We start from the raw sequence: 12632 nt of genomic DNA, 5'->3' as shown, positions 1-12632 counted from the left end.
TACTGTGAGGCAGAGGAAAGGAAGAGAGCATGGCCAGCTTCAAACTGTGTCTGAGAAATGCGAGGCAGGTAGTGCAGGTGTGCAGTGAAGGTGAATCCTGCCTGGTTGGGGAAGCCATGAAGAAGGTGGCAGTCATTCAGCAGGATGGAGATGATGGTGTGGATGTCATTGTGGACAGGTAGAGTTTGTTAATAGATTCGTTATTAACTTTGCTGTCACACTGCAATCTTTTGTTTGTGTACATACATGTATGAAGAGATCATTTGCAAAAAGGGTTAAAGTGCCATTTAGGAAGTCCCTCATTACATTGTGCAACATAAAACCTTTCCAGTGATACCTTGTTGCATAACAAGGAATATTCTTGTAGACTATGATGAGAAATATCTTTCCCCTTCCTCCACTTAAAGACATTGTTCATGTTTCAATGTTGGCTCATAATGGTTATTCACCTGCATGAACTAGAGTAGGAAAGGAGAACCAGTGTCATAGAGAATGGAAAGCATGGAATATGATCAGTATTCATTTGAAGAGCTCGACAAAATAAAACAGCACAAAATTACTGTCATCACAACTGTTCTATGCAAGATTTGAACATAATTTAACATTTCACATTTTGACCATTTTTATTTTCAAGGGAGGGTCAAATTGCTGCTCTGGGCCACAGCAGTGTTATTCAGTCCAAATATGGAGACTGCCAGTTTGACCAGACTGTCGATTGTTCTAACATGTGTGTTATCCCTGGTAAGTTATGTGACTTTTAAACTTCAGCGCTTGATAGTTAGGTTTTCTGTCTTTTCAGAGTAGTTGACTGCAAATCCTAAATGTGATGATATTCTCTTGACCATGTTGCTAAGTATCATTAGTTGCAGTAATGATAGGTACTGTCTCATTATCATTATTACAGTCATCAATGTTAACTGTACTTGTATGCTGCTCTATTTTTTTAACTCTTTCAGCTGAAAGAGATGTTGCAAAAGATCAGAGAAATTAAGTGAATAATATCATGAGAAATGTAATCTATGAATGTGTTTGGAATGAAAGTCATCAAGGTTTCTTGTCTCATCTGCAGGACTGATTGATGGTCACACTCATCCTGTGTGGGCAGGAGACAGAGTTCATGAGTTTGCCATGAAGGTAAAATGTCATACTTAAAAGCACTAGCTGCTCAATTGATGAGGAGAACGTGTTTAGGATTAAGTGTGATTGTCCCTCTGACAAACACTAAATACACTAACAACAACAACCTCCCCCACCCCCTCCAATGACTAATCGTATTATGATGCTCTATATAAGCAATGTCTGCAGAGATGATCAACATTATATAGTTGTTGTTTCAATATATTGTTGTATGACTGGCATTATTATCAGTATTATTATTATCAAAGTCATTATTTGCTCTCTGTCAGCTGTCAAAATAAAAGACATTGTTCAGTGGCTACAAGGTCAAATTAAAAACAGTATGGTCCTGCTTTAATTTTCAGAAGAAATAATGGTTGATAATGTGAGAATATTTCTGCAATACAGCTGGCAGGCGCCTCCTACATGGATGTGCACAAGGCAGGAGGTGGCATCCACTTCACTGTCAACCACACCCGCAGCGCCTCCGAGGATGACCTCTACGGGCTGCTCCGGAGCAGGCTGACCAGCATGCTGCACTGCGGCACCACGACGGTGGAGTGCAAGAGTGGCTATGGGCTGGACGTCGACACAGAGGTCAAGATGCTACGGGTGCTGGAGAGAGCGAGACGGGAGCTTCCCATCGAGATATCCAGCACATACTGTGGGGCTCATGCTATTCCAAAGTGAGTGGCTTTGCCCAATCGTTGATATTCATGGCATACATCAGATTTCCTTTTTTCTTTTCTTGCAGATGCTCGGGGTGGAGTTGCATGACATGCAAAGAAAACAGCAGCTTACTTGATCTAGGTACAGTTATTGATTCCACCATATGTTTGATGTCTTGAAGATTATTATCAAGACCGCTGAATGTAAATGAGTAGTGGTATACGTGGAAACTTCAATACTTGAATTTTTACTTATGCGAACTATAAGCCGATGAGTTTTAGGGTACAACATGTGAATGATGTGCTTTGACCCCCCCCCCCCCCCCAACACACACACACACACAAACCCACACACACACACCCCTTTCCAATCAACTCTTTTTTCTCTGCCTGATGCTGCTCTTCAAAGGGGCATGACTGTGGAAGAGGCAACACAGGATGTCATCGATGTTCAGTTACCGCGGATTAAAGAGTTGATGGAGAAGGGGGAGCTGAAGGTGGAGAACATTGATGTCTTTTGCGACAAGGGTATCTTTGAGGTGGAAGAAACCAGGAGGATACTGGAGGCGGGAACCAAGATGGGAATGGCAATCAATTTCCATGGCGACGAACTCCATCCTGTCAGAGCAGCGGAGGTGAGATGCTTGTAGAATTTGACATTAAAAATCTTTAGAATTCAACTCTTATATTAGCTGTGGCAGTCAACATGAGCACTAGTCGAGGTTGTGATACACTACAGTCAACTCCCGCTATAATGAAGTCCTCGGAACTGGCAGTTTTCTTTTATTATATCAAAATTCATTATAACCAAACCAATAAACAATAAAAAACATAGAGTGGATAATGTTGGGTACTGAATATTTACTTCGTTGTAACTAGAGTTTCATTATAACTTTGTTCGTCATAAGGGGAGTGCACTAGCTGTACCTGAAATTTTCTCCAGTCAGAAATTTGAATATTTTAATGACTGGTGTGATTTGTTGGAATACTGGAGACATTGATTGGTAACAATTCAAACTTTGCATATATCAGATGATATGAAAAGTGCGTAGAAGCATCATGCTAATAGAAAACATGGATATTGACCCAAATTAGCATTTCAGTGTTTTTGTTCATTGCAGATTTGGTCAATATAGCTGACATAAAACGTCTTTGTGTGGGATGATTTTATTATAAGTGTGTGGTTCATCAAACTTTTGTTGTAAACTTAAAAATCTGAATCTGTAGCTTGGAGCAGAGCTGAAGGCCAGAGCAATCAGTCATCTTGAGGAGATCTCGGAACCAGGCATGGAGGCAATGGCTCAGGTGGGGTCAGTAGCCGTCCTCCTCCCCACCACGGCGTACATCCTTAGGCTAAAACCCCCTCCAGCCAGGCAGATGATCAGCAAGAATGTGCCCATTGCCCTCGGGTCAGACTTCAACCCCAACGCCTACTGTCTCTCCATGGTAAGGAGTTCACTTTCTCGTCTTGGGCTGATCCCCTTTCAACTTGTGGTCTATAAACGTTTGTAAATCCTTTACATAACACCAACTATATGCAACCACCTTTTTATCCTCACCAAGACATCATTGCATATTTGTTTTACTTTGTAATACAGATATGAATAATGCATTTGAATTAGCTTGATGTCAATGTGAAGATACTACATTGTATACTGTAAACCATATGAATGCTGTTGTGATAAATGTTCATGTATACTGGTGGATGCACCTAACTCACGGGAGGGAAAGAGCTTGGTTTGAGGGTTGAGGCTCAGAAAGAGAGCCTCTATGACATAGCATTTAATTCTTGCATCTCTTATATTAGACTGAAATTGCATCTTTTCAAAACAACAGTAACTACAACATCACAAAGGCTAACGCTTTAGAATGTTTATCGTTGGTCCAGGAGGTGTTTGAAGTGCATCGTGGAGCACTTTGTAGGTATAATAATAATAATAATTATAATAATAATAATAATAATAATAATAATGATAATAATAATGATGATAATAATAATGATAATGATAATGATAATATTATTATTATCATTATTTTTATTATTATTATTATCATTATCATTATTATTATTATTATCATTATTTTTATCATTATTATTATCATTATTATTATTATTATTATCATTATTATTATTATTATAATTATTACTAGTATTATTATTATTATTATTATTATTATTATTATTATTATTACTATTATTGTTATTATTATTATTATTATTATTATTATCATTATTATTATTATTATTATTATTATTATTATTATTATTATTATTATTATTATTAATAAGGTCTTATTTATTCAGGGTAGCCTCTTCAGTGTTAACACTGCTCTACCAGAGGGCCCTGCCATTATTATTACCCTAGCATTGCCAGGTACCCATTTATACACCTGGGTCGAGAGGACATGATGGGTAAAGCATCTTGTCCAAGGACGTAAGCACTGGGGTATATATATTACAGTGGCAAATTTGGGATTCCAATTGCTCAATAATTGCATAAATAATGCAGTCATCTAAAATGTTAATTTGCTTGCTGGCTAAATTTCTCACAATTCCAAAATTGAGTGTAAGCCAATTTACAGGAACTACGATCCCTCATACTGACTTGTGTGTTTTCCATCCACATGATATCTTCCCTCCACTGCAGCCCCTGACCATGCATCTCGCATGTGTCATTTTCCGCATGTCCCTGGAGGAGGCGTTGGTAGCGGCAACCATCAATGCAGCCAAGTCCCTGGGCCGGTCACAGACTCATGGGTCGCTGGAGGTTGGAAAGGTCGCGGACATGCTTGTCATCAATGCCCCCAGGTGTGTTATTTGCAGCGGTGGATCCAGGAGTGAGCACACTGGGCATGTGCTCCCCCCCCCCCTCTTTATTCTTTTGTGAAAACAAAACAAATAAGAAAAAAGGGAGGGGGCACATGCACCCCATTTCAGTTTGTAAAGCCACCCCTTCCCCCTTTATGGAATTCCTTGATCTACCCTTGTATTTTTTATTCCATCAACATTGCAACATTTTCAAACATTGAATTGTCAGTCAATCATTTTGCAAGAGCAATACCTGATTCATGACTTCTAGCTTTTTACATAAAAAAAAAGATGCAAGTTTCACTGTGAAAAGTGCAAATTCTCTTGTATTTGCCAACTAGTTATGGAGGAAATGCTAAATACTAATTTGCATTCTGATTTCATGGTGGTGTTTATTCATTATTTCAGAAGCTAAGTTTTGTATGAGTTCACTTTGTAATCAAAAGGGCATGCAAATCTATTATGATGGCTAAATAGGCCAGTGTGTCTTATTCAAAGTATCAGTGAAGGTTTAGAATACCTCAAGACATGTAGTTATTGTTTTTTGTACTGTCATTGTTGCATGTTCTGTTGTATGCTCTATGTCAATTACAATTGAATTTCTGTAGAATTTTATATTGCACTGAATGCACTCAGTGATGGCACTTATCAGTGTTTCAGGAATCAAATCAAGTTAAACCAGTAAAATGAAATTGAAAAAAAGTAAAGACTAGTCATGATGTTCTTGTTTCCATGGTTACAGATGGGAGCACTTCATCTACCAGATGGGATGCCATCAGGAGCTGCTGAGGACTGTCATCAAAGGAGGAGCTGTAGTGTATTCCAGTGATAAGTAGCTATTGGGATTAAGGTAGTGTCATGTGCAAGGAATACAATCCAAGGATGCTGTACTACACCTGCAAATCAATGCAATTCAATGTAAACATTCCTTTTTGATTTTCTTCCAATAAAGGGGAAGCCTTATTCAGCTGTTTATTCAAGTTTGTTTACTTATCTAGTGTCTGTCAGTGGAGAAGTATTGAACATAGATGAATAGTCCTTCTTTTTTTTTCGTATTCTGTTCATAGTTTTTGTTTATATTTGCTGAAATTCAGGATAGGCATGTATATGGGCAGAAAATATTCCTTGTTCGTCCCGTCTCCACCTGGTAAGTTCAAGCCACCTCAACGTTGTTGAATCACTGGAACATGCCCATTGTTAGAAACAGTGCAGGGGAGTGACCCTACATTTCCCTGAACTTGCCACTCTGTGAATGACTGCCAGAGGTCACTCGGCTTTGTATTCTTGTGACCTATAGTGACCATAGGACTGTCTGGCTGTGAGAGTGAGAAGTCAGGCTTGACCCTGACCAATGTTCAGGACGATCTTGCGTGTGATTCAAACTGAGAACTGTTACAAGTATGACTTTATATGATAATCTCTCACAGGAGGACCAACTGCCATAGCAACAGCCATAGCAACAGCCAATCAGCCTTTTAAAAATGTTTGCTTTTAATCACAGAAGAATACATGGTAAACCATCTGAAATAACTTTGTCTCGGTAACTCAGTCTTCTCCATTGGATCTGAGTGCCCTTTTGTAGTGGTGACGGTCACTTAGCTCTATAACAGTCATGTGGATGCAAATTCATATGATAACTATGTCATTGTTCTGTATTTCAGTTTCATGACTTCCCTCTTTTTTTTCAAGTCAAGATGAAAAGTTTATGCAATAGAAATTTTATTCTGTGGCTGCCAATAATGGGTCATAATGGATTATACTGATGAATTTGAACAAAATATGAATGTTGTGAAAGTCATAGGCCCCGGAAGTGGGGGGGCAGGGGGAGGCGGCCGCCCCCCCAATCCAAAAAGTGGGGGGGCAAAACGCATTTTTGCCCCCCCAAAAACCCCCCCCTCCAAAAAAAAAAATAATAATAATGATAATAAAAATAAATGAATAGACAAAGAAAATAAAGTAAATATGTATATATATATATGAATAAAAGGGGAAAAATATGACTACAAATGGCAGCTTTTGGACTGTAAAATGTCAAAATTTTCAAGCTCGCTCGCTCGCATCCAGCAGTTGAGCCCGGTGCGCCTACCCCTTAATTTCTAAAGCGAAAAATATAGCTACGACGGCAGTTGTTGGACTCTAGAATGTCAAAATTTTCAAGCTCGCTCGCTTCGCTCGCTCGCATTGAATCGTTATGCCATTCTCCTAATGTTGCTGAAAGTAATTGCCAGTAGTTGCGCCCGATGCCCCCACCCCTTAATTTCCAAAGCGAAAGATAAATATACCTACAAACGGGAGTTTTGGGACTGTAAAATGTCAAAATTGTCAAGCTCGCTCGCTTCGCTTGCTCGCATTGAATCGTTATGCCTCTCTCCTAATGTTGCTGCCAGTAATTGCCAGCAGTTGCGCCCAATGCCCCCCCCCCTTAATTTCCAAAGCGAAAGGTATAGTTACAAACGGGAGTTTTGGGACTGTAAAATGTCAAAATTTTCAAGCTCGCTCGCTTCGCTCGCTCGCATTGAGTCGTTATGCCACTCTCCTAACGTTGCTGCCAGTAATTGCTAGCAGTTGCGCCCGATGCCCCCCCTTAATTTCCAAAGCGAAAGATATAGCTACAAACGGGAGTTTTTTGGACTGTAAAATGTCAAAATTCTCAAGCTCGCTCGCTTTGCTCGCTCGCATTGAATCGTTATGCCATTCTCCTAATGTTGCTGCCAGTAATTGCCAGCAGTTGCGCCCGATGCGCCGCCCCATTAATTTCCAAAGTGAAAGATATAGCTACAAACCCCAATTTGGGGACTGTGGAATGTCAAAATTTTCAAGCTTGCTCGCTTCGCTCGCTCGCATTGAATCGTTATGCCATTCTCCTAATGTTGCTGCCAATAATTGCCAGCAGTTGCGCCCGATGCGCCCCCATTTATTTCCAAAGCGAAATATATAGCTACAATTAAAACTCCAGTTTTGGAACTGTAGAATATCAAAATTTTCAAGCTCGCTCGCTTCGCTCGCTCGCATTTTATTGTTATGCCATTCACCTTATGTTGCTGACAGTATATAATTTGTCGATCGTTTCACGCCGTCATTCCATAATCCATGTAAGGAAAACTTACAATGTTCCTCAATGACTGCGTTGTTGAATGTATCACATTCCGTAATGTGTTGTAGTCCCATTATTGCTTAGGCACACACGCACAAGCATACAGACCGTCAAAATTACTTTATGGTTCCCCCCATGTTTCGACCCACTGTACGCCACTTTACATATATATATATATATATATATATATATATATATATATATATATATATAGATATATATAATAGATGTGTGTGCGTGTGTGTGTGTGTGTGTGTGTGTGTGTGTGTGTATGTGTATATTGTGTAACATATGCATGGTCTAATCTTGAGCCCCCTCCAATGTTTGCCCCCCCAATCCAAAACTGCTTCCGGCGCGCCTGGTGAAAGTATTATGGAAGATCTGTTATATACATATTCCTTCCATGAAAATGAAACTTCTCATGCAAATGTAATTGTTTGGACAATCTATTCACTCTTTGTGATGTATGTCATATTTCTGTCGAGTTATTTTGCCTTGTCATGTGTTGTAAGTTTACCTGTCAGAAGAACCTCCTTTCAGGCACTGGAAATCATGGTTGAGAAGCATTTACTGTAGATCTCTGAAATGTTATTTTGAAAGCAAAACTAGTTAAGATGAAACTGTTTATGCCATTAGCATTCCCTAATCAATTTATTTGGTTAATGATTACAATGATGATTAAAAATGTATGATTAATGGTGGAAATATATTTTTTATCTCCTTTTCAGATTTTGTAATGTTTCACTGTACTGTACTAAAGACATCTTCACTTTAAAAGATTCATGGACATGGACACGACAGAATTGTATTCATAATGTCCTTTTTGGCTGTATTGATTGTGACACATTTACACATTTACTTCATATGCTAAGATATCTATTTGAAATTTTCTTGCATTTCCTTTAAAGTTCCTGCATGATAAAAGTGAGCTGGTGTTATTTCACTACTTGTAGGGGGGGGGGGGGGAGATTAAGGTAGCTACATTGAATTTCAATACGAGTAAATGCTTAGTGTACTTGAATTAAGAAAGATCAGTGTGAGATGTTCATAATCATGTTCTAATATGTCACAAGAGATTGGATGATGAATTTTTCTTGCTTTCCATGTTTTTCTTATCTCTCATCTTAAAGCAAGGAACTTTTTGATGCCAAATATTACCAGAATATGAATGTGTATTCAAAGTACTTACTGTACACTGAAATTGCAGTTTTAGCTTGCATTAGATCAGTGACAATGCAAATGTTCATTTGAATTCTAATCTTTCTTCTCCATGATCAGTTTGTGCAATATACACAGTTTATCGTCAATTTTTGTTTAATTGCCGGCAATATTGCCTGCTAAATCGGAATCTGTGATTTTTAATTAGGCCTTTCCTTCCAAGAAAGAAGTGGAATTTTCTTATTACATGACCTTTGCCATTCCATTAGTCTTCCATATTCAGCGGCTGAATTTTTGAAGATTTTATCCGTGCCTTGACCATTTATCTGTGCATGGTGAATTGGGATGGGATGGTGTGTTGGGGGGGGGGGGGATATAGATGGATGTTGATGTGTGATAAAAAGTGTATATAGAGACGTACACTGTACTGACAAAATGTAAATGTATACTTTGTATTGACTTTTCTTTCTACCTATCCTAGTTCAAGCATCTTACTTTCACCTGTACACAGTGCCTTCATGGTGAAATACAGTAGGTATATGTAGTACCATTGTTTAAATGCAGTGTATTTGATATTTTTCTACTGTCCCGTTTGCTGAAATAATTCATAGCATTTGTACATGTACAAGTAAACTGAAACCACAAAGTCTTCATGTTTCTTTATGGTTAACCTTGGATATGATAATCCCATAAATCAAAGGAGCCTGTTTGTACACAGTTCATTTTTATAAGAGATAGTCCCATCCGAGTATACAGCATGTATGTACTTATCTGAACAGTCTTTTGGTTGCTTTGTTTCAAGGACCAATACAATGCATGTATAAAGCTGAATTTTCAGTTGTTTTCTTTTTTTTTTTTGCTTGCCTCGTGTGTGTGTGTGTGTGTGGGGGGGGGGGGGGGGGGCTAGGGAGATTCAGTGTACACATATGCTGTACATTTATTTACTGGAGAATTACCAACAATCCTTTCTATATTTTGTTTTACATTTGACAATAGCACATTGTATTTGCATATTGACAGTTTTCAATTCAAAAAAATGAAAATACTCAAATTAACTTCAAGAAAATGTCCTCAAGCTTGAAAGGTTGAATTTTTTTTCTCCACAGTGTAATGACGATACATGTTACATTATGTGTACCACTAGCCTTCCAAGTTACACATTATGTCTTTGGATGACCGGATGACCACCATGGCTTCATTTTGCACAATGCAACTCTTTATACATGTACCGTGCACATTAAATTTGGGCATACCGCGTAGTTTGTGTACAAATTCAAAGCAAAGTGATGACTCTTTGTGATTAGTGGACTCTGCTACATTAATTGTAAATGTGTACATCATGTGTACATTTTGTATGCCGTCTTGTATGGTTGGCTTGTGTGAGGCGTATAGGGTATGGCATTACCTCAAAGTTTCAGTGGCTGTGGTGACCTGGGATACATTGTTACATGTATGATCCAATAAAACAAAGAGGATATTTGTTATTAACAATCTTTCCTCAACTCATGAGGATTAATTTTTACATCATACCTTGCTATGAATCATGAGGTTTAGAACAAGAATACACACTCTTCAGTTCCATCCCTGACTGCCAGTGCTTTTCTTGCATGATGAAAGTACATTTGGCAACTGATGCACCAGAGAATACAGTACCGGTACACTGCACAGATGGTTACCACTAGTACATGTAACTGTATACCCCTGATATTGAGTTGGTTTTCACATCAAGCTGTACAGTGAAAACCCGTTACAACGAGTTCGGCTATAACGAGGAACCGCTTATAACGAGGTGATCGCGTCGGTCCCGTTTTCCTTTGCGTGTAAACCTATGGCAGAACGAATCGGTTATAACGAGTTCGGTTACGAGATTTCGGTTATAACGAGGACAATTTCGGTGCATCATGATAAAGAAAAACATAAGCAATTTGATCGGATACAACGAGGTTCCATTTCTTGACTAAATTGCCGCTTTCAAACACGCGACAAACGAAACACTGAAAACCGAATTCACGCTATCCACGTCTTTTTTCCGTTTTGCAGAGAACCGTTTCTTCCATGTTTTCTTCTAAATCACGCGATAAGACACAGGAATGCCTTCCGATGTTACTAATAAATCATTAAACATAATCATTTGATTTTCTTTTTCGCGAGATACGCGTGCGTGATATTAGGGCAGACCACACCGCAACGAGCAAAAAAAAAAAGAAGATAACGCTTTCAAAAACTTTCATGTAGCGACACTTGTGGCCCAAAATGGACAATTGGAATGCGTGTGCAACTCATCATTATATCCTTTCCATTTTTAGTTCCGACTTCTAGTTCTTTTGCTGCTTAGCAAATATGAGTGTGGATGATTAAAGCCGAAATAATTAATGAAATCATCGCGACCCCGCCGGCTGAAAGTAGCGTAAAAATAGTTGAATAACGCATGTTAACCTACTTAATCGGTGTTCAGAAAAAGAAACAAACGCGTTTAATAATTTGAATAGATCTGGATTTGTTCATTATCATTTAACAAATGATAAGTTAAATATGAGTGTGTATGACTAAAGCCGAAATAATTAAAGAAATCATCGCGATCTCGTCGGGTGACAGTAGCGTAAAAATAGTTGAATAACGCATGTTAACATACTTAATCGGTGTTCAGAAAAAGAAACAAACGCATTTATTAATTCGAATAGATCTGGATTTGTTCATTAGGCCTATCATTCAACAAATGATAATTTAAATATGAGTGTGTATGATTAAAGCTGAAATAATAAATAAAATCATCGCGATCTCGCCGGGTGAAAGTAGCGTAAAAATAGTTGAATAACGCAAGTAAACCTACTTAATCGGTGTTCGGAAGAAGAAACAAACGCATTTAACAGTTCAAGGATGTACAAAACGCGAAGAGATTTTCGAAAGAAAATAAAGAACGCATTTTTAATCCCTTCGGACGCAACGATAATACATTGTATAAAATTACAGCCGAAATAATTCATGAAATTATCGAATTCCGGCAGGGCTCCAACAGCGTAAAATACCTCGCAAGTTAACGGTAAACAACGCATGTAGGTTACTCTGAAATTATCGCGATCTCGCCAGGCGACAGTAGCGTAAAAATAGTTGAATAACGCATGTTAACCTAAATCAGAAAAAGAAACAAACGCATTTATTAGTTTGAATAGATCTGGGTGTGTTCATTATCACAATTTTAACACTGCATTTCACAATGAAGATTTTTCTTTCTTTCAGAATGGTCTACGATGAGGTACAGATTTGCGTAAAAAGGATCACAACGTAACCTTCCACATTCAGTCCTGTCGCATATTTTTCAAGAATGGATGTACAAAACGCGAAGAGATTTTCGGAAGGAAATGAAGAACGCATTTTTAATCCCTTCGAGCGCAACGATCATATTGTAAAATATTACAGCCGAAATGATTCATGAAATCATCGCATTCCCGCTGGGCACCAACAGCGTAAAAATACCTCGCAAGTTACGGTAAACAACGCCTGTATTTTACTCCATTTGCGCTGCTGTTAGGAAAAATTAACAAACAAGAATGACAATAAAGAATGAACTCATTTCAACCCTTACTTTTTCGTCTAATTCACAAATAATTTCCCTTTATTATCTCAATAATAATGATCCATAATTGTGTAATAACAACGCAAAGGATGTTCTCAAGTTTCATTGATGGGTATATTCCGATGTTGTGCTTATGTTTTTCTTTGTTTTTGATGCGTACGGTTATAACGAGGTACCGGTTATAACGAGGTAATATCGCCGGTCCCACGGACC

At 38.3% G+C, this 12632-nt stretch overlaps 1 protein-coding gene across 1 annotated transcript; it reads left to right on the top strand.

The window, feature by feature from the left end:
- On the top strand, window positions 1-5429 carry LOC139724008 (probable imidazolonepropionase). Its single transcript, XM_071635206.1, has 8 exons — window positions 1-178; window positions 635-741; window positions 1070-1134; window positions 1525-1802; window positions 2194-2419; window positions 3012-3230; window positions 4433-4593; window positions 5336-5429. The coding sequence occupies exons 1-8, from the start codon at window positions 30-32 to the stop codon at window positions 5427-5429; spliced, it is 1299 nt and encodes a 432-aa protein (XP_071491307.1). The 5' UTR covers window positions 1-29.
- Window positions 5430-12632: the final 7203 nt, after the last annotated feature.

Source organism: Diadema antillarum, unplaced genomic scaffold (assembly GCF_040938485.1).
Source record: "Diadema antillarum isolate AM-2024a unplaced genomic scaffold, OU_Dant_1.0 scf00000205, whole genome shotgun sequence".
Taxonomy (NCBI): Eukaryota; Metazoa; Echinodermata; class Echinoidea; order Diadematoida; family Diadematidae; genus Diadema; species Diadema antillarum.
This window is presented reverse-complemented; position numbering and strand designations above follow the sequence as displayed.

Bases quoted from the DNA above. Each gene is read 5' to 3' on its own strand.
- LOC139724008 (XM_071635206.1), top strand. From the start codon at position 30: ATGGCCAGCTTCAAACTGTGTCTGAGAAATGCGAGGCAGGTAGTGCAG. The intron at 1,135-1,524 runs GTAAAATGTCAT...TCTGCAATACAG, and splicing joins TTCATGAGTTTGCCATGAAG to CTGGCAGGCGCCTCCTACAT. The intron at 4,594-5,335 runs GTGTGTTATTTG...CCATGGTTACAG, and splicing joins CTTGTCATCAATGCCCCCAG to ATGGGAGCACTTCATCTACC.